The 22,232-nt window shown below is 46.1% G+C and overlaps 1 protein-coding gene across 8 annotated transcripts in view; it reads left to right on the top strand.

Moving 5' to 3' along the window:
- Positions 1-21,617, top strand: part of BCAS3 (BCAS3 microtubule associated cell migration factor) — a 344,925-nt gene extending 323,308 nt beyond the window's left edge. For 3 of the 8 annotated variants that reach the window (XM_062012154.1, XM_062012152.1, XM_062012151.1), the window contains 2 exons: positions 4,867-4,932; positions 20,747-21,617. In XM_062012154.1, the coding sequence (XP_061868138.1) occupies positions 4,867-4,932; positions 20,747-20,895 (215 nt within the window). In that variant the 3' untranslated portion in view covers positions 20,896-21,617. The remainder of the gene's footprint in view (positions 1-4,866; positions 4,933-20,746) is intronic. The other 5 variants (XM_062012155.1, XM_062012153.1, XM_062012159.1 and 2 more) reach the window with 3 other exon arrangements.
- Positions 21,618-22,232: the final 615 nt, after the last annotated feature.

Genomic DNA, 22,232 nt, shown 5'->3' with positions numbered 1-22,232 from the left:
GTTGTGGGATTCTCTCTACCACTAACATACTTTATTCTCAGCATTTGGGCATGTGGTGACTCAGTGCAGCAGAGAAAACGTAATGATAAGGCTGTGAACTCCCGTGCCCTTTCCACTTCCATCCTCTAACAGCTCTTGAGCTCATCTTACTAGATGGCTATAAAAAGTCCTCTCCTGCTCAGACAATACCTGGAAAACTGCACTTGCCTAGGGAGTCAACTAGCACAAGGTGTGGGGCTGCCCTTGCAGCAGGCTGCCAGCCAGCCATTTGTCATTTGTCAAGCTGTGGGGCACGGTAAAGTGCTAGCATCTGTCTGCTGCTTAATAAATGGGGGGAGATAAGTTTTGGAGGTGCATTACCCTTTGCTTCAAAGAAGAGGTGTCTTTGTAACAAGTGGGATAGTTTTCACTTCCCCCACAAACCACTTAGGTCTTAACAAACCCAGGCTGAACTGAATGATCATGGGAAGATGTTCCATTTTCTTCCGTGGACTGTCTCCTGCCCACTCAATAAAAAGACAAAAGAGTTTGGCAAAGGTCAACACTGTAAATGTGCTTGTTGGTAGTTGATTTACCTATTGGTACTGGTTCCACAGACAGCATTTGTATTTGTATTTCTGCATTGGGTTTTATAAACCTCCCTCTAATAGTCCTAACAGGACTTATTTTAACCTGTGCATGCCTTGATGTTATGCATGTCTGTGCTCCTTGGATTCTCTTCAGTCCTTAAATGCATTTTGCAGAGATTTAATGAAACTTGCAAAGTCTTATTCAAACTAAAACATGAATTAATGACAATTTCTAACCGAGTGTGAAGAGATGTTCATGTGCAGTGGTCAGGTCCTCTGTGTGGACAAAGACAAAATGGGCAGTAAGATGGACAGTGAGACTTTATCAAGTGCTCAACTGGTCCTGACACGCACTTAATGGCAGGAGATAAATAGATTCTTTTAATGCCTTAACTGTTAGGACATAGCTGACACAGATTTATATAGTAATCAGGGCTGATATGCTGCAGTAGAGTGGAGGAAACGCACGCTCACGGTACACAGAGCACTTTGGGGAGTAAATGTTCACAGGGTCTTTGTTTCTAACCTACCCTGTTGCATTGCACAGGAGGGTTGGCAACACCTCACTGGTCCAGTGAGGCTACTGATAAAGTCAGAAATGATCCACAGATTGGTTATACAGGAAACATCAAACTGGAGGATGCTAAAAACATGAGGAATAATCTAGAATTTACAAGGAAGGGGAATTAGATGGCTTGGCAGATCTTCTCCACCTCCTGCTTTGGACTAGTTGCCAAGGGCTGTCGAGCAGTGGATGGGAGAAGAACCAGGTCTGGAAAATGACCCCCCCCCAAAAATCTACTTCCCTTGTGACCTAAATGATAACTCCAGTCATCCAGCTAGTTGACTTGATTGGGAAACCAGCTTTTCTCCTTGTTATCCAATTACCCAGACGACCCACGTCTATCTTAAGTGGAGTCTGCTGTACATAAGCTGTCAGCCTTAGATACACATTTAATTCCAAAGAAGGCGTAAATTGGCAAAGATGCACAAAGATGTTTTTGCTGTTTCAGTTTCTGTCAAACTGTCACTGAAGAAAATAAAAAAAGAAGGTCTCCTCATCCAATGTTAGTGGTCAGTGACCTCTTTTGCTTGCAAAGCTTTGTTTTCCAGCAGCTACAATATTTACATTTGCAGTGTAGTTTCTGAGCATGTGCTGGAGCTTCACATTGCATTCTCCAAAAAAACAAGAAGAAAAGAAAAGCTAGTATTGTGATTTATGAAACTGTGCTTCCAGGAGGCAGATATCACTGACAGTACACACTCAAACTGGATGTGCAGGAATTGCCAGCCCAGCCTAGAAATCTTTCCCTCCAAAAATGCTGCAATCAGTAAATCCTCTGATTTATGTATTCCTTCAACAAGTACATTTCTTAAGCTTTCAAATGCATTTTGGTAATTTCTAGGCATAATATGGAGAATTAGTCTATAACAAGGGACCAAGCCTTTACAGTGTGAGAAAGAGGATGTTTTCTGAAATTTATCTGTAAAAGAGGATTTCTATGGCTGTCCCCTGTTTTGTACCATGGGAGTTAAGCACACTGAAGCTCAGGAGACACATTCCTCTGATGTGGGTTCTTCCTACAGAGGCAGAGCATGGTCTGTGCACATCTCAGGGACCCAAATTCATTAGACCCCCAGTCATATCCACTTAAGATGAAGTCTGGCCTGAAGGAAAAAACAGTGAATCTGTCATTCAGTCCCAGAAAGGAGTTAGTGACACGGTGCAGCTCTACATCTGCAGCACCAAGAAGAAAGGTGTTCTCAACCCTGGAGAGTTTTGAACCAGCTTCTCCTCCCTCCTTTGACCTGGCTGAACGGTTTAGCAGGATGTTAAATCTAGGCACAACTTTAGGCTCAACTTTCACATGATTCAGCAGATCAAAACCCATTCTCTGCATTTTTGGGGTTTATTACAATAAAGCCCATAGCACAGTGACAGAAGAGTAGATTTACTCTTGAAGAGACTAACACAACAGACTGATTTCCAGGGGAGAAGTGTCAATATATAAACCAAATAAGCATTCATCACTGCCCAGGTTATTTTGTCATACTAGGCAATGCTGCAAACTTCCTTTAGTGAAAAATTCCCTGCTGCCACTGTCAAACCCCTGGCTTTTCTGCCAGAAAGAACTGCTGGAGTCTGGGCAGCTGTGGAGATGCAGGATGGGGCTTCCTGTGTTTGCAGTGTGTGATTCCAGTCCGTGCCCGTCTGCTTCGGCTTCTCCATTACAATTTGCTTGGCTGCCTGAATGTTGTACTTATATTCATACCTAATTTATTTTGACAAAGCATACCCAAATCCACATTGCTGCAGCGTTTTACAAGCAGTGGAGCTGTTCTGTGGACATGCAAGAGTAGAATTGCTTTTTGTGGACATGTATCCCATGGCTCAGCTTCCACTCTAGTTTGTGGAGCAAAATAACCTTGTCTCAAGAATCTACCTTGTCTCAAGAATACTTGTCAGAGAGCTTATTAAAAAATGCAAAGCGCTCCCCAAATGTCACACCTCAGAACCAGGTCTGTAGGCCTGAACGGGGAAGGGTGTGAGTCTGGCACCATCACAATTAGTACAACCTGCAAGGTGTGATGGGTTTAAAGCAAGGGGTTTAAAGCTCATTATAAAATTTCAGTTAAAAAGAAATAAATGAATTTAAAAGGCTCATTTTCTTCCAAAACTCCAAGTCTGTCAACTACCACCTGTGGAAAGCCAGTGGCACAGTGGTGAGGTGCAAGTGCTGCAGAGCACCCTGCGCCTGGCCCTTGGAAGAAACCCTCTGGATTCCTTCCAAATTTCATGTACAAACTCATAATGCGATGAAGGAAGCTCATATGTTGAAGCAAACTCTTTAACCTGATTAATGGGATGTAAGTAAGTGGAGCTAATTAGACGTGCTGTTAGGGAATAGCCTGTATGAATCCAGGATCGGTGCTCAGGGCAGTTGGCATCCTAGTCCCCAGCCAAAGCTGTGTGGTTACACCAGCCTGAGCAGCACTCGGGTCTTGACAGCTTTGAGCTTTGCAGGGGGATGTTTTTGAAATCCTTCTGTGAAATTTGTCATTTGGGGAAGTGAAGTCACACACTGTCTGGTGTGGCTGGCTGAGGTGGGGACCGTGCTCCTCTGCCAGATGGAGGAGAGTGAGCTGCTTCCCTGTGCTCCTGATCCAAGGAGCATCCTTCCTGGGTATTTTCCAAAAGAGAAAATGTCCTTAGGTCATAAACTATGTTCAGAGATAAGCAGCTGCCTAGACATAGATGTACCTGTACACTGAGTTTCAGGAACAGGATTAGCTCTGTGTAGAGCTTCCATCTGTACCTTTCCCCTTCCCTCCCTTTCTTCTTTCTTTACTTCCTCTTCCTTTTAGTTTTTCCTAGACGATTTTCCCCTTCCCTCTCCTCAGTTGGTCTTAATGCTAACTTGGACATGGCATAGAGGAACACAGAACAAATTATTTGCCCTCTGAAGAGCAGTTCTGCAAGAAAGTTCTCTGCATAGGTTTGATGCAGAACCAGCTTGGGCAGCAAACACACTGGCATATCAAATGACATTGATGCTAAAAGCAGCCTTTGAACTTTCAGAATATTCATCCCAGGGTCAGAGATGACATACCCCTCAAGTCTACAGCTCAGTGCAGTTCTTCCTACAAAAGGTTTATTTAGATGAGCCTCGTTTAAGAGAAATGAAAATTCAGGGCTCTTTAGGAGCCATCATTTTTGAAGTGCTGGATAAGAAGAGCAGCATCTGCATTGCACACACTTTAACATGGTTTTGTTAGCTGTTTCTCACATGCAACAGCAGTGCAGCTTCTCTGTGCAGGACATCAAGCATTCCAACATTGCCTTTTTTTTCTCTCTCCTGCCCAAGTCACTGCCTCTGGAGCAACCCCATCCCACAGCCCTGCCAAGGCCAACAAGGGCATTTTTTATTTCCCAACCATTTCCCAGGTGTCCAAATCCCGTTTGCCACCAGCCCCAGGAGTTTGCAGTGGAATTTCTTCCAGGTCATACATTATTTAAGGAGCAAGGGAGGGCAGGGTGGGCAGAGGGGGGAAGATGCTGATACCACAAATGGTTCTGGTGTGAATTTAGATTCATTGCTATTTGTAGAAAAAGTCTGTTGATGTTTCTAAAGGGAGCACTGATACCACGAGACCGCTGTGACTTTCTGCCTTTTGATAACAGGTTGATCAGCTGCATTTATTTCCTGTCAATGGTGGTGTGGGGACATTCCTTTTCTATTTTTCTTTTTCTTAAATCAAGGCTTTTTTTTTAAGAAATATTTTATTTTTGATACAGACACAGCCGGTGAAGTAGCAGTTAAAAACATCACCACAAAGAGGCACATGGCTTTGAAATGTTTTGGTATGTAACATAACAGTATTGTTATCAGGTCTTAACTTTGCACAAAGACTATTTCTCCTTGTTCTAAAAGCAACCTCCCCCTGTCAGCTTGCAAAGGGTGACGTACACAACGTGGTCGGAGGGGAACAAACAAAAAAAGAACCACCCCTAAGTGTCTCAAATCATTTCACAAATAACATTGTTCTGTTTCTCTCCTGAAACGAACAAGAGTTTCTTTGATTATTTTTTTTTTAAGTCAAATTTAGGATTCTGCTGTTCAGAGCAGAGAGGTCACAAGGCCCTAATGTATTTAGCATTGACTGCCCTCTCTTGTAGTGCGTCTATTAGTCAGTAATTTGATTTGTACCTATTCATTTGCAGTCCCTGCAGGAGCTCTGAGCTGGCCCCAAGTATAATTGGTGCTGTCTCTATTTTTACATCATTAGATTAGCCCCGACTCCTGGCCACTTGTTGTCTGCGCTTGTCTGTCCATTTATACAACCTAATGTAACACAAAATTCATTACTGATCACATTACTTTCAACTCTGAAGCCAGCTTTGTGATAAACATTTTGTTAACCCTTTCTTGCCAGCACACAGACCTGGGGGATAAATGCACTTTCCCTTTGCAGAAAAATCAATACCATAATAAAACAAAGTGCAGTCACATTTCTAGATTTGTCATTCCTCCTGGAGAAAGAAATGGGGAGAAACGTATATGAGATGACTAAATGGTGTCTGCATCCAGGCATCTCACTCTGCTGTATACAAAATGAGCTCAGCAGTGTCCTTTCTCCTGGAATAAAAGAAGTGACACAAGATAGGACCAGCACTCAATTTAAAACTTAATTTCTTACTCATTGTTCTGCAAGTGTTTTAGCTCTTCTGTGCAGGCAATAATCAGGTTATGACATTATTGGAACTGGAAATTTTTCTTCCAGTGCTTTGTCTCCAAGTAGTTAACAGAGAAACAATTCCCTTTCTCCTTAGAGATTTGTTACTGTGTTGGGTTTTGTTTTGGTTTGTGGTTTTTTTTCTTCCTAATGATGAAGCAAATTAATTTTCCTCCTGCAACACTCCGGTATTTCACAGGAAAATGTAAAGCTCTGTTCTGTCTAGCTTGGCTTTGCTCACATTTGACTGTTTCACAGAGTATGTCCTAAAGCATTAAGCTTTTTGCATCACTGAGGCTTCTGCTATTGATTTCCAGGGAAACAAGGGGAAAGCCACGGTAGGTATTCATTCAGGCCTGATTCTGCAAAGGGCTGAGCATCCTTATGGCTCAGTTTGCAGCATCATGCCCATGAGGTGATGCTTGCTGTTCAGAGAAATACATTTTGATGCACGCAAAAGCTGTTGAATTCTAACAGTTTTCTAAATTCATTTTCTGTTTGTACAGCTTGGCTTGGAAATCTGTTGGTTTGGGTTTTCTAAATATTTAGAAACATTTCTCAGTGTTTATTAAAACTTCCCTTTAAAAGTCAGAGTTCTGAAGCTTGCCCCACACTGAGTGGTCTTGTACTGAGCAGGGTGCAGGAGACTACAGGATTTTTCCATCTCTGGTTTCTATAATTACTTTGTTATTCCTTTTAGGACTCTTTGCATGGTATTTAATATAGGATATGGCTTATGGCAAACATATCTCATATCTCTCTTAGTAAGTATGAGAGCCCTCATCTCCCAGCATTGGAACCAGGACTGGTATTTTTACAGCTGTTTTGTGAGCCAAAACTTGTTGCAGCTGCTTAAGTGCTGGCAGAATAAAGACAAGACAGTTCGTCTCCCTCCTCCCAGGCCCAGCAGCCCCAGAGAGCCTTTTGGTATTTTGCTGATTTTGACAGGAGTGCTCTTAGGTGTGTGTGCAGTGTTGGCTGGAGGAAGCCTCCGCTCAGCTCTGCTGCTGCCTTTGTGCCCCTTGGCCTCTGCTCCAGCATTGCCATGTGAGCCCTGGGAAGGCCAGCACACCCTGAGACCCCCAGGCAGCCTTCTGTGGCTCCTGTGGCCCTCGTGTGAAGGATGGTTAAGGACACATCAGTGGTGGGGGTTGTGTGGCCAGGCAGACTGTTACCACCACCCCACTCCCATCCTGAGGCATCGCTGATGCTGAGGGCATCCACCATTCCCTGGGTTGTGAAAGGATGATGGTCCAAGTCATTGCAAAGCTCTCATAAACTATACATTGCCTGCACCAGGGGAGACAGGAGAGGAGGCTGGAGAATGGAAAAACCCATTTATGCAATAAATTGTTCATCTGCCAAACTGTTAAAATAACACTTATTGCTAGAGAGATACAATGAAGTATGAGTCACCAAACAGCAAAATACATTAACATAGCAAAACCCCCAGCAAAAATGTTCCAATGTGAACCAACTCTTTGGCCCTATAGCTTTCAGTCCTCTCAGCCACCGAGGATGTTCTTCCAATGTGGATCTGCTTCAAAAGTCCTCCCAAAATGCCACCCCTGCCAACCCCAAGGGTTTTCTTCCACCCATTCCAATGCTGTATTGTTTCCTATCATTGCCTTGCATTCTGCAGCCCTTCCATCACCTCTCATCGCCCCAGCACATCATTTCTCTAACAGAATATCAGACAAATAGTAACCTGATTTTTTTGATAATCTGGCCTTGCTATCCATGGTGTAGCCTAAAAATATCAGGGCTTGGGAATGTGTCCTTATTTAACAGTGATGTTGTTCGCTATCTGATGCTCAGAGTGTGTCTAGTGGAGATGGTCAGGCAGAAAGCAGGACAGGCAGCTCTAAAGAGGGCAAGGGGAAAAGGAGTAGAAAACCCAAAGGGAATTTTGGCTGGAGGAGAATTGATGGGGAGAGAGGCTCCCAGGTGCACATCTCATGGGGCCAGGTGTGGTGACTGTCCCAGGAGGAAGCAGTGTCGTGGCCATGCTGGGAATAGGTAGTTCTCCTTGAGATATAGATCATAATTTCTTCTATGACGAGATTAGCTTTCCTTCTATACCTAGCCTACTGTCTCCCCACCATGGATAATATATAAAACAGTAGACTTTTATTCATTAACATTTATGGGAAAATGTTAATATTAAACTGTAAGTGAAAAGCCCTATCTTATTGAATTCTTCTGCTGTGTTATTGGGAGCCTAATTACATTTTGCATTTAAATAAAAACCAGATGACGTTCAGGACGGTCAGGCAAGCATTCTGTAAGTGAGAATTTATCTTGTGATCTGGGTAAACAATGTCTCATCATTTAACAGTTATTATAAATAATGGGTTTTTAAGCACTTTGCTGGGAGTTCATATTGGCTCCACACGGGTTGCACTAAGGGAGAGAGAATTTCAGTGACATCTTCCAGGCATCCGGTGAGGAGGACTCATATCCTGAGCTCACTTCTCAAGCTGCAGCAGTTTTCATCCTCCTCTGTTTGTTATTGCTCAATTTGGTGTGCACAATTGGCTGACCAAAAGAAAAGAGTAAGAAAAATGACAAATCAGTTGGAAGTGTTTTGCAAATGGGGGACCCAACCCTGCCCCAGCAGAAGTGGAAGGTGTTGAGGTCCCCTGTGGAGGTGCATCCAAGTGATTGAAACATCCAAAGGTGTATTCTTCCTGTAAAAATGGTGCAGTGTGAAAGTCATGTGTTCACAGAGAATGGAAAAGACATTGAAGCAAAATGTAAGGACAGAAAGATAATAGACTAGCTGCTGTGTTTCTACTGATGCCCTCTTAAATTACATCACTGGTAATTACATGCTTGGTAATGCATGAGCTGATTGTGGAAAAGGAGTAAAACTTCTGAAAAATGTAAATAGCTTCTTCCCCACTTCTGTTGTTTATATTCTGGAGTTCATCCCTGTCGCTTCAGACGAGGTGGTGGTGCTTTTGTTGCTAGCTGGCTCTTGGCCTTTGCTTCGTGTTCCTCAGACATTAGCGAGAGCCTCTGAGATTTCTCCAAGGTATTTCCCATCACAAGCAGGGAGCAGCTTCCCTGCAGCCTGTCCTGCATCCCAAAGAGGAAGGAATTAGTTCTCTGTGCAGGCAGAAATAGGTGGTAAGGGGTTTAAATTTTTAAGCAACCTTTCCTTGTTGTGGCAAGACAGAGGATTTGGGAGACCCTGCTGCTGGCTGGTGGCGTGTCACCTCCTGACGTGCCAGGAAGCCACCCACCCTGTAAAACGGCTGTTCCAGGACATAAACTGTTTACTGCCTTTTTCTGTGCAAGCCATTTTATCCCATTTCCCAAGAAGACCCCCACAGCTAAAATGCCATCGTTATTTATTTCTTTTCAGTATTTGTTTGCTATGTCCTTGGTCAGCGACTTTCTCAGTATCCCTGCGACACATGAACTCTGTGTTTATATCCAAAGCTGATGGCGTTGTGAAAGACAAAGGGTCAGTATCACTTCTCCGAGTGTTTCCAAAGATGTTTTTCTGGGAAGGCTGCAGGCAGGAAGGTGCTGGTGGGGTCAGCAACCAGGACCAGCCTCATTCCCTCCACTCTGAGTGGGTTGGCACAGCATGGGAGCGGGGAGCTGGGGATGGTGAGCACGTGTAGAGCTCTGGTCAAGGTGAGCAGGGAAGAAATGGTGGTGGATTGCTAACCAGATACAGGTAGCACCAGAGAACAGCAGCAGTGCCCTGCTGAGGACTGCTCGGATGTGTTGCCCTTCTGATTTTCTCCTAAGGCAGAGCAGGGCATTCCCATGGATGGCATCTCCCATCTGTTCCCAAGACCACCACCCACAGGCATCACTGAGCAGCTCTTCCCATCACTGAGGCCAGGTTTTCAGGTGCAAATGACATTTGCAGGTGTTAATCAAAAGCAAGATTAACCTAGCAACCTTGCTCATCTGCAGCCACAGAGGCATCAGTGGGTAGATTAATTGTACAGGGACAGATCCCTAAGCTGAAATCTGAGTGTGCTTTTTTGCCTTCACTCAGGGCTACTTTCATCCTCAGCTTTTAAAAGAGAAAAAAGAAAATCTCCATATTGTGCCAGGATTGTGTTGTCTCTGGTTTATCTTTTGGAAATGTGGCTGGTCACTTATCAAAATGTAAGCAAAGTCTGTAAAGAGCACAACGTGAAGAGCAAGCAGTTGGGCTAACTTCACTGCCAGATTCCCAGGTAAAAGGCAGAATCTGCACAGCTTGAGATGATTTAAATTGCCTGTTACGTGGGACGTGGCCAGAGGAATGCCTTGGTTTGCCATTAGGTCTTTTAGATTTCACACAAGAGTTATCCTCTGCCACATGCTCATCTCCAGGCTGCAGCTCATTCACATGTTTGACAGTGCTTTGTCAGACACTAGCTAAAAAGGTGAAGTAGATCAGAGTCAATACTTGGAATGATTTTTAAATATGACTTTTAGAAAGTGAAAATGCCAAATTTCCTTTTTTCACCTGCCTTCAGGTTTCATGAGGCCGAATGCAAACTGCTATGTTGAACAACTCCATTAACAGAGGGCCGAATCAAGCTTTGAATTTGGAGCTATATAAATAAGATAGAGTGTATTAAGAGCCTCAAGCAATCCTGCAGGAGAGCGAGCCCACAGGGTTGGCCTGTTGTTTTTCCAGGCTCAATTAATACTCAGTCTAGGTAGAGATGTGATTTTTAAGAGCAAGCTTTGAGTGCTTCATAAAATTAGATCTGTGTTTAGAAATTGGCCTGCTTGAAGCAGCAATGTTAACATAATCTTTAAAATAATTGACTAAATAGACCAAATCAGTTGCATTTGGAACTAGGATTATTTGGATGGATTTGGAATTTCTCAGTGACCCTGAAAACAGCACCAAGGGAAATGAAAGGAAAAGACTTCTGCTCCTTCGATCTCTACCTGAGCTTTTCCGACTTGAGAACCTTGAACTGTTTAGATGAGCAGACAAGATGAGTCCATGGTGACGTCATACCATGAGCTTCAATGAAACTCTTCTGATTTGGACCAGCTGAGCATCTGCTCCCCCGAAACTTTTAACTTTTCCTTTGAAACAAACCCAAATTCCAGCCCAGTCTAGCTTCCTCCTCTGCATCAATCTGCACTGGGGAGACAGCCCAGAGCCTCTCAGTAGCTTTCCTCACTGGCCCAAAAGGCCACTTCGTGTCAGAAGTACTAGAAGTTGTGCCAGAATTACTTTGCTTTGTAATATTATCCTTTTAAAATGAACTCAGCAGTACGTTTGTGTCAGAAGCACATCATGCACGTATGCAAGATGCACACAGAGGCACACTGAGCACAGAAGTTGTCTTCCTCCAGGCTTGCCTTGTCTTCCTAACTGAGAGTTATTAAAAGAGGCCAAATAACCAAGACAACATCACAAGAGGAGAAAAAAAAAATGTGTCTTAGATATGAAAGAAAGTGAAGTTTGAAGTTTGGAGTCTGAAGTCCCCCATTCAGCATATCAGCTCAGGGTTGCCCAGACCCTGAGGCAATCACCAGGTTTGTGGGTTTGACCTTCAGGCAGCTTTTGCTTACCCAGCTTTTTTTGCTGGGACTGTTGGGCCAAGCACAGGAGAGGAGGAGGGACCTGAGCACTCCCCAAGTGCTCCTGCTTGTCACACTCCTGCTTTGCTGTACCCACCTTTGAGGGAGGAGTCCCCTGCGCCAAGATCTCTAGTGGCTCCAGCTCTGGTGGGAAGGGGGATGGTTGGATCCATATGTTGGGCCCAGACCTGCTCTGGACAGAAGGGTGGTGGTTTCAGGAATAGGAGCATTGCCACCAAAACTTCTGAGCAAGATTCAAAGAGCCTAGAGGGTGTAGGACACGGAGTTGGTAGAATATACAATAGAGTTTGTATTTTCTTTTGTGGAGGCAGAGGCTGACAGAGGGGTCACTGTTGAGTAATCCAAGGCACTTCCATAACCCTGGGAATGAGAGACCAAACCCAGGAATTTTAATACAGTGTTTTGTCTTTGAATGTTTTTGGTCTGATATACACAGATGTGCTACTTGCGTAACCGAAGACACAAGATAATTCTGCCTAAATGCATGAAAAAACATCTCCTGTACACACTGGCTTGCACAGGAAAGTGTGTTACATATAAGGTAGATTGCAGGAATTTAGAGTAGCAACATATGAAAACTTTCCAGGTGGGGTAGGAGAGAATTTCTTTAAACCCAAACAACTGTATCTGCATGTTCATTTTTAAGACTCTTCTAGAAGTCCTGCACAAGGAGTTGTAGGTTTCCATGATGTGGATAGGCTACAGAAATTGTTTTCTCTGAGCATTTGACTATTCTAGCTTTTGAAATTTCACATACTGTCTAAAATTGGCAACTCATCCTCCTGAAGTGCCATTTATTTAGGAAAAACATCCTTAAACCTCTTTACAAAATATACAGCTCTAGGAAACTTGAGATTATTTTTTAAAAGCACTGGAGTCATTGTGAAAGTGCCTATCGTGAAGAATATTCTCCCTCTAAATGCTGCTCCTTTATCTACTGCACTTTTAACCTTCCATAAAATGCTCAGAGTCAAGTCTGGCAACAGGCCAAAGTCTTGGGTCTCCTACTCCATGGGCTCGAGTCAGATGGAGCCTTTTGGGTTCTCTTTTTAAACGAGAAAACAAGCTGCTTGCTTTTGTTGGGGTGGTTTTTTTTTGGTAGACAGGATTCTTTAGAAGTTCATGCATGAAAAATGTTTTGTCCCTATCTGAACAATCTCTTCGTGCCTGAAGTAAACCCAGACATTTATGTAAGTTCAGATGTCCTCCCCATTTTCTTAAGTGTTAGTTGTTTGGCATCTTCACATTGAAATAAGGCACTAGAAATGAACTTTGCGGTCTCGGAGGGGCTCTGATGTTCAGAAGGCTCAGTCTTCATTCCCCTGGTTATCTCCTGCCTCCTGTACCTCCTCATCCCCTTGCTAGATCCTGCCACCCTTTTTCCAACATGCCAGGTTTCATCTCCAAGTGCATGGCATTAATGAACTCTACGTGGATTCAGCGTTAGAGTTATTGTAAGATAGTTTGACAGTAACTAATATTTTACATAGGCCACTGAATTCTGATTTCAGAGAAGTTGTTCAGGCAGTGTTTGCCAGTCCTTTTTTACTTTGCAAATTTAATGTGGGTGCTTCTGTGGTGTCTCAACATCTTTCAGATTACAGCAAGGTGAAATGGTTTTAATACGGGAATTGATTTTCAGTGTTCAAATGCCATAGTGTTACATTTACTCCTTTCAATAGTGTTTAAAATCTCCCTTCTCAAACTGCTGGGTTAAAAAAAACCAACAAGGAAAAAGAAACATTTCTTAGGAGCAGGTTTATCATGGCCACCAAAAACATCACGGGAAATGGGTCCCCACAGCTGCCTGGGCTGTTTTCTGGAGCACAGGAGGAACTGGCAGGAGCTAATGGTTCTGCAAGAGCAGGGCATGGGACTTGGGCCAGAGAGCAGCAGGTTTAATTGGCCTTTAAACATTATCATACAGATTTGTAAATGTTACAGTAATACATAAAGCTGGGAACCAGTTTTCTGTCTCTGCTCCCTTTGGAAAGGAGCAACGTTAAAAATCCATTTGCCCAGAAATTTCTCTACAGCCATCTCAAATTAAAAAGAGCTCGGGAAATTAAGAGCTTTACTGAGTCCTTGATGCTTTTGTTTCACAACAATTCAACAGTAACTATTTTTGCTGATCCAAATACCCAAAATCAGAGGTTCCCTCCAGGGGTGACGTGCCCCTCTCTGCCCTCCCTGCCAGTGGGGCTGGAGACAGCTCTGTGGGTCCAGGCCTCAGAGCAGCCGCCCGGGGTATAGTGGAGATGGATTATAATTAGAACTCTCTCGTTAGCATAATTGCATTTAATTTAGAAAAGGGGGACTACCCAAGAAAAATCTGCAACTGCAGTAGCAGTAATGCAGTTTCCAGTCCAGCGTTAGGGGTAGTATTTCTGCATCCCACTTTGGTTTATGTCCTCGCATCAGCTGAGAGCCCTTTTCTGCCCTGGGCTATGCCATGCCTGTCCCAGGCAGCAGCACCAGCTCCTGTGGGGGACCAGTTGTGATGTTCACAATACATGTTCATGCAGAAATAGAGCCAAAAGTGTCCAGCTGAGTTTGGGATGTTGTCTAAACACTGCAAGATGGAGAGCTTTCGTGTAAAAGTGCGTGTCGGCGTCCAGGGGAGCGGAAGGCACACATCAGGGGTTGGTGTGAGCTCCATCCCTCTCCCTTCAGCAGCAATCTGTAAAATAAAAATGTTTAACTAATCCATTCACTGGGGAGTATTGTGTAAATTACAAACAGTTTAAGAGATCCTCAAGACTTCCATTGTGTTAATACAAATTGCCTTTTAGTGTTCATTTTATATAGGATCCTTTTGAATGAGAATCCAGATGGCAGAAACTGCATAATTATTATTCATTATAGTTAATAAGTAACACTCAGAAGCCTCAGTCAGCTCTGCAAAGTCCTCCATGATAGGCATTGTGCAAACATAAGGGGAAAAAAACAGTCCTTGCCACAGAATATTGTAGGATTTGTTAAAGACAAGAAGGTGTGAAGGGCCCTTAGGTTTTGCCTGCCCAGGAGCACAGCCCGGGCTGTCATTCCAAGAGCTGTGTCCGCAGGGAGTCTTCTCACTTCTCCTCCAAATGAAGGAAAGAATCTTTTATTTTCAAATGAGGCTCTAATTTTGGCCTTTTTGCTGTTCATTCAGAAGCTACTCGTGGCCAGGGAGAGGTGGTCTTGGCAAGCAGCACCTTGTTTCTCTTCCCCACCACTGGAAAATGACCATCTTGCATCCTAATCCTGGGGGGAGGGCCGAGTCGTTCCCGCGCTCGCAGCCCCTTTGGTGTGTGGCAGAGCCCAAGAAGTTCCCCGAAACAATTGCAGTGAATGACAGAAATGAAATCGAGGAGATTCAAGCCCTGCTGGCCATTACCCCACTTCCTGCATTCCTACTTGTTAATTGTCTAATTCCTAACGAGTCTTCAGGCGTCTGATGGACTTTCTGATGCGTGCTCACTCTGACGCTTCCTTTCCTCCCCTCCCTGGCCTCATCCCTCGCCCAGAGACCTTGTTCCTTTAAAAATGCCATCCTTAAAAATCAGAAATACTCAGCCCAGCAAAAGGAAAAGGGAACTTGACATTAGTTGAGCTTGAAAGGCTTGGTGCTGTGAAAAGTGACTGACGTGTGAAAAGAGGCTACAATTAGTTCTTTCCCCGAGCACTCTCCCATTCAGTCCAGGGTCACTCCTTCAGCGAGCTGCGGCTTTGAGGGTAATGTGTTGTGACAGTTTGAGATGATGAAGAATAATTCTTGTATTCAGAGTTGCTGCCGCTTCCCCGCTGCCCTGACACATCAGGCTGCTGTCATTGTATCATTTATCCTGGCTGCGGCTCCGCCGGGCTGTGCGGGAGCCCAGGCAGCCCTCGCTAGGTAAGAGGAAAGGGTCAGCTCTTCCAGCAAATGATTGGGGAGGATATTTTGAAACTGTGCTTAACAGGGGAAAGCAAACAGAGAGAAAGGGAAAAGAACCATTAGAAGAAATAATGCACTGGAGATGAGATTTTGGAGTAGGCATAAAGGAGATACCACGGCTTCAAGTGGGCCTCTACAGAGAGAGCACAAACAAGAAAGGCAGCATAATTTATGAGTGTTCCGGGCAAAAGAGGGCTATATAGATTTTCTTCAGGCATTGAATTAATGCACCCTATAAAATGGCTTCACATTTAAAGCTTGGCAGGGCTTTTGTACCGTTCTAGATTTGATGGGGTCCTTTGACAGTTCCTGGAGCTTTCGGGAACTGAGGGTGCAGCCACCTCGCTGGACAGGGGATGGCACCACTCCCCCAGACCTGAGAACCTCGGGGCTGTCCTCAGAGCAGTTCCTCCTCTTCCTCCTCCTCTCCATCTTGGCAGCCAGCTCAGGGAGAGACAAGTGGTTTGGGCAGCAGAACAAGGGGGACAGGCTGCAGCGTGGAGGTTGGGAGTATCAGCAGAAAGAAATGTTTGACGGGAGGTTTCATTTTCAGTTTCTCATGCAACAACGTGGGGACCACAGGAAGACTGTGCCAGTGCCAGTCTGGAGGCAGGTCTGCTGGAAGTGGTGCCAGGCAGAGAGCAGACAGCGTTTCCTTTGCAACACCTTTAGTGCCCCTTTGCTCTCCAAGCAGCATCAGTATTTCCGCAGCCCCTGAGTGTGCTGGATGCTGCAGGGCCATGGGAGGGTGTTGTGTGCCACTCTGGCTGGCCACTTGCCATGCCACCTTACCCCCCTACTCTTGATTGCCACTGCTCACCGTGCCAGCAGCAGTGAGGATTTTTGCTGCTGCTGCATTCACCGTGGTGGAAAGTGTGTGTGCCCTGAAAATCTCTGTTACTCTGGGACCCTGAGTGATGCCAGCGGTGCCCATTACTGTTACTGTCAAAAGCAAGGCAGGGCTGTTCCCAGCTCCCCTGAAGTGACTTTCCTCTCATGGCTTCAGCAGATGTTCCAGCTCCTTCATCTATTTTCCTGTCTTTTTTTGGGGGAGGGGGTCCTTTTTTTCACTTTTAGGGCAGTCAGGGCTTTGTGAGCTGTTTCCTCCGGGGACATGGGCAGGTTTTAGTATTTACGTTTCCAGTATTAGCATTTATTTGTATTTGTGTTTGTTTTTCACGGGCTTTTGAAAGCCTCAGGGAGCCATTTATGGGGCCAAAATAATGCAAGTGCTGGTCTTCTCACAGTATTTCATTTCCTTGATGGTGGAAATGCTACGAGAAGAGCAGGTCTCATGTTATTTTGACCCCATAAATAGCTCCCAGAGGCCCCTTTCTTCCTTCTCCCACCCGCTCCCCCCCAAATCAAATATTTAGGTTTCTGCAAAGCCCGACTTCTCAACTCTGGTTATCTTGCTTCAGCAGAAGCAAATTGCAGTTATTACAAAATAGCCAGAGAGTCTATAAGGCCGAATGGGTTTTATATGATGCACAATTTGTTGGCTACTGTACAAGTTCATTAAAGTGTATCATAAGAGGTTGTTTTACTGGTACATTTAAGGAAGTTAATACATCTCGACAGTATATGCATGGGGGAATGCAGATACAATAACCCTCAGACATGCTGGGGCCAAGTCCATTCCTGGCGTAACTCCACCGAAGTAAACGAAATCACTCTCTGGGCAGCCGTGTCCTGCTCTGCCGGCGCGGTGCTGAGCCTTCATCCTTCACAGCCACCGCTGCTCAGGGCTCTCCTGACACTTGCCCCTGTCTTTCTATAAAGGAGATCCTGTTGGGGTTTTTTTGGTTGTATTTTTCAGGAAGCACAACAGCCACCGGTGGTCTGACCGGTTATGTGACACGTCTGGGTGGTATTTTACCTCCTTTTTAACTGTGCCACATCCATCCCAAGGCAGTGCCTGCACTGCATCTCTGGAGGGATCTGTGGTAGTTCCTTCTGCACTTGGGTGTATCAGATATCATCCCCCAGTTTTTTTACCCCATAACAGGAAAGGTGTCCCCATATCATAGAGCTTTCTCTGAGCTTCCCAAGGGAGTAACATTGGCATTGCTATGCAGGTGCTTCTGCCGTGCTCTGGTCTGCTGGGAGGTCTGGGAGGCAAGATAACCATAGAAGCACAGAATGGTGAGGGTTGGAAGAGCTCTTCAGAGCTCATCCAGCCCAACCCCCTGCTAAAGCAGGTTCCCCTCAATCAGGGGGCACGGGAACATTTCAAGGTTGGTTTGGAAATCTCATGAGAAGGAGCCTCCACAGCCTCCCTGGGCAGCCTGGGCCAGGGCTCCCTCACCCCAGCACCAAACTACTTTCTCCTTGTATTTAGGTAGATTTTTTTTGTGTTCCAGCTTTTGTCCATTGCCTCTTGTCCTGTCACTGGACACTACAGAAGAAAGCATTGCCCATCCTCCTGACACCCACCAAGAATAGTTTGCTCTGGACTATTTTTTAATTGTCTTTTTTATTAATGAAACAGCTGGGGGGGGAGGGAAATGGACTAATTTGGGGGAATGTAGGAAAATGTGCTGACTGGGGTCCTAGGGGTCAGATGTGCATCACAGGTAGTCCCTGGTGACCGTGTAATGGCTAATTGCATGTCCCGCGTGCCCCAGCCGTGCGTGAGGGCCGGGCTCGGGCAAGGGCAAGGGCCCAATTTCCTGAGCACAGCAGTGCTCTCTGCCGCAGCGCCCAGGAGGCTTGCAGCGCTTTCTGAGGGATCAGAATACAGCACTCGTCTGCCTCGCCATGTAATTAGTTCCAGAGCGAGCGGGTTCGCGACACAGGGCTGCTGGAGGGCCCTGAGGCCGCTCTGCCGTGGGGAACGTGTGCCTTTGCTGTCTGCGGATGTGAGAACTCCCCTGCTTTTTAACCTGACCCCCTTTGAACCCGAAGCGGGCTCTGTGCGGGCCGGAGAGATGGGAAACTGCTCCTCTAGTTCCTCTCGTGCCTTTGCAGCTCTTTTTACCCTCTCTTTTCTCCCTCCCCGTTGTTAACTGAAGGGGTTTACAGGCCTGACAGCAGCAAAGGGAGCAGTGGTGTGACACAGTCAGGATGGGACCCCAGCCAGGCCCTGTGCCCACTGCTCTGCCTCCCTGGTTTTTTGTCCACGCTTTTTCCCTGGCTGGCATCAGTCTCTGCAGTGCCACCCCCTGGCAGTCCCCCGCAGAAGTGACAAGTGCTGCTGGCTACAGAAATCCCACAGCCCCTTCCGCCTCAAAAAGCCACCCTGCAAGCCCAAATTCCCCCAAATCCCATCTCGGCAGAGCATGTGGTCCCACATGGGTCACCGAAGGACAGGCAGGACACGGCGTGGCCAAGGACAGGCAGGAGCTGGCAGGCAAGTGCTGGGCCCCGAGGGGCAGAAACAGCCACGCAGGAGCCACGGGGCTGCGGGGAAACAAATGCTCCCTTACTCTTTCCCTCTCCCTTCTTTTGCTACGGTTACTGAAAACACAACATGTGCCTGAAAATCAATTACAGCTTAAAAAGACAGAGCAGGCAAAGTAGCCCTGTGAGGAGTTCAGCAGCCCAAAGGCTGTTTGGGGCAGTCCCATCCTGCCCAGCGCGGGCAGTGGCCGCACAGCACCCGAGAGCTCTGACGTGGGACGTTTAACCGAAGCCAGCTGTGTGCAGAGAGAGATAAAAGCCCCAAATCAGACAGGATAAGCACAGTATTAGTGTGGGATACGCCACTCATTTCTGATTTAAATTACTGTTTTTACTTCCTGAACTCATGGGAGAGTAAGGATGTGAGGAAAATGAAGAGGTTTAGACATGGACATTCCTTCACCAAATACTGGCAAGAAGTGGTGATTAATAGAGCTGAGGTCATTATCGTCACTGCTTATAGGGTGACCGGTTTCCTGCTGATTTGATTTTCATATATCCTGGGCAGATTATCTCCATTGCAAGTTACCTCCACCATCAAGATTAAATCCCCAAGTCCTCCTTTGCTAGGTGTGTGCTCATCTGGCTGCTGTCCTTGCAGTGCCCAGGTAGCAAACAGGAGCTGTGCAGCATCCAAGGATGCTTTTTGTTTTAGAGAACTGCCTTTCTGGTTTTTGCCATGCAATTTGTGTATGGATATGTCCTTATCTTGGAGTCTCCTTGCACGAAAAGGAGAGTCATGGTGTTTACAGACAATTAAATACCCTAGTGAAGAGACAGAGGTGTGCATAGACCAGAGGTGCAGTCACGTTTAGCAGAAAGCTAAGCAGGCACTACTCCTCTAGCTCCTGTGTCTGCAGCTCTTTCCCATCTCCACCTAAGCAAACCTCCTCCTGCAGGGACAGGGAAAGCTGCCTGTCTGCTCTGTTTTGGCCCCTGTGCCTTACACACATGATGATGCCGTGTGCAGCAAACGAGAGTTATTTTCCTCTTTCACCTTTAACTGCAGAATTAGCCCAAAGCTCCTATATCCCCATCCTATACCCTCCAGCACAGACTGCCCAGAAGCAGCTGATGGAAGTCACACTCAGGGCTGCATGTTGCAACTCGCCAGAATATTTCTTGTAGCCTGTCACCGTGTGTCTGGGAGAGGATTCCTGGCCTGGGAGAGGATTCCTGGCCTGTGTGTGGGGCTCTGCCTAATCTCACTGCTGCATGCCGCCGCTGAGTGCTGCCCGGGCTGACGCTGCCCAGCCACACTGCTGCACGCTGCCACCGAGTCAACTGCTGGGTTCAAGTGGCTCACAGAGAGGCCACAGTTAGAAACGATGCTCTGCACACACCAGAAATCCTCGTGGTTCGAGATTAGGGAGCAGTAAAGGCTTTGGGAGGTCAGTGAGGATGTCTGGATGCGTGTGACCAGGAGAGGGAGAGCCACAGTCAGGCCTGCTTTCTGTTTTGCTTTGAGGCACAGCTCAGGCATGTAGGAAAGGGGATATTTTCTGTTTGGCTTAAAAGAGCAGAGTTATTTATGTCCATTTATGCAGGATAAAGGATTGTGGAAAGTCCCTGCTGTCCCCAAGGTGGAGAGTAGCAGTGGTTATGCACTGCTGGTACACTCCACTGGTAATTGGTGTTGCTGCCACTCACCCTTCCTCACCATCTCTGAGCAAAGATATTTCATCATCTGCCACTGTACCCTTTGCACCCTGCTCAGTTCAGTTGTGAGCATCCCCACCATCAAGTTCTGGCATGTCACAAGTCAGTAGCCTCAGTCCCAGGAGAGGGGCTGCTCTGCCAGGCAGCCTGTAACCTCCCCATGCAGCTCTGCTTCAGCTCAGCTGAGCTGTGAGCCCAGCAGAGAAGCAGAACTAGGAGCTGGGATGCCTCTGGAGTGATTCATCAAATCACCTCAGAAAAGACAGATGGACAAGCAAATGTTAGAGCAATGGTACAATAAACAGATTTGTCAATTAAAGTGATGTCTCATGGCTGGGTTTATCCAAAACTAACCAGGCCCTGCTCTCTCTTCCCGTTGCAGAGCTTCAGCGAGAGGGAAGCATAGAGACACTGAGTAACAGCTCCGGTTCCACCAGCGGCAGCATCCCACGCAACTTCGACGGCTACAGATCCCCTCTCCCGACTAACGAGAACCAACCCCTCAGCCTTTTCCCCACGGGATTCCCTTAAACGAGCCCAAACAGCTGAGGAGAGCTCCAGGCAGGGTAACGAGCTGCCTCCCCACCTAAACAATCCCAGTGTGTCCGTTGGCCGCTGTGCCGGGTGCTTCTCGTTACCCTGACCAACAGCGACGACTCTCCAACCTTCCTGAGACGCACTCACAAAACCTTTGTGTTCCTGTGCAATATGAAGAGACTCCGTCTCCAATCCTGATATAGCTCCGCGGCTGCTTTTCTCGCTGTGTTCAGGAAGAGGTTGGTTGAAGAGGAAACATTTCTAAGCCCTTCTTTTGGTTGAGCACATGGTTTCACAACTGTTTCTCTGCTGGTGTGTGTTGTGTTGAGAGGTGAAGGGAATCTCCGTAACTCAGAGGAGCTCTCGCCATTTGCAATAGTGCTGAGCATTAACAAAGGAACTGGAGAGACTGGAAACTGGAGAACTTTCTGTGGACAGGGTTGATAATGCTATTCCTTCCTCGTTGCATCTCCTTGCTGCCCTCCTTCCCCACTGATACTCATCAATGCCAGGAGTATTACAGATGGAAATGTCTCTTTTTGTTCTTTGGAAGAATTCTCTCTATCGCTCTGGTTTCCTTCTAGTCATGTATTTTAGAAACATACTTAATTGACTAACTGCAGTCACAAATTTCTCATATTTGGTTATGAAAGTTGTTCATTGGAACTCAGATGTCTGTCCAGAAATGCATGTGTCATTGAATAAACCTAAGTCAAACAGGAAACTGCTTAAATGGCAATGTTCATGGAGTGTTACCGGGCTGGCTGTGGGCTTCGTGTGTCTTCCTGGACGAGACTATGTGTGTATTTACTAACTTAAGAGCTTTAATTAAAGCCATCAGTGGATGTTTTGCAGCCAGCCTAGCTCGGGTTGGCCTCCCTGCTTTCTCACTCCCCTGTGCAAGGGCAGGATTTTCAAAAAGGGGAGGCAGGTGATGTGTCTTGCACCCACTTAGCACCTCTGAAAATCAACACCCACCTCTCTGCTCAGGCATCTGCCCCCAGCTGCAGCTCCTTGCCTTGGTTGAAGCCCTGTGTCTTCACCCCGCCGATTTCAGTGGGGTGAGAACCAGGAAGCAGAGACACTCACCTACATCTGTTGTGTTACAGCATCACATATAAGGGGCTTCCCAGAACCCACGGAGTGGCCTGAGCCCATACAACCCACTGACCGTGCACAGTCAGAACGAGCGGCGCATAACTCTGCTGATAAAAGAGTCCTGGGCTCACATATAGTAACCACATGAATTCCTATATCTCAGCCAGCTTGTGTCAAGAAGCAGAGAGATGGGACTGTCAGCTTATGAAATTTCCTTCCCACTACTTGTTTTT

This window comes from Colius striatus, chromosome 20 (genome assembly GCF_028858725.1).
Source record: "Colius striatus isolate bColStr4 chromosome 20, bColStr4.1.hap1, whole genome shotgun sequence".
NCBI classification, from domain to species: domain Eukaryota; kingdom Metazoa; phylum Chordata; class Aves; order Coliiformes; family Coliidae; genus Colius; species Colius striatus.
Note: the sequence above shows the minus strand (reverse complement) of the source record. Positions and strands in the feature narration are given on the sequence as shown.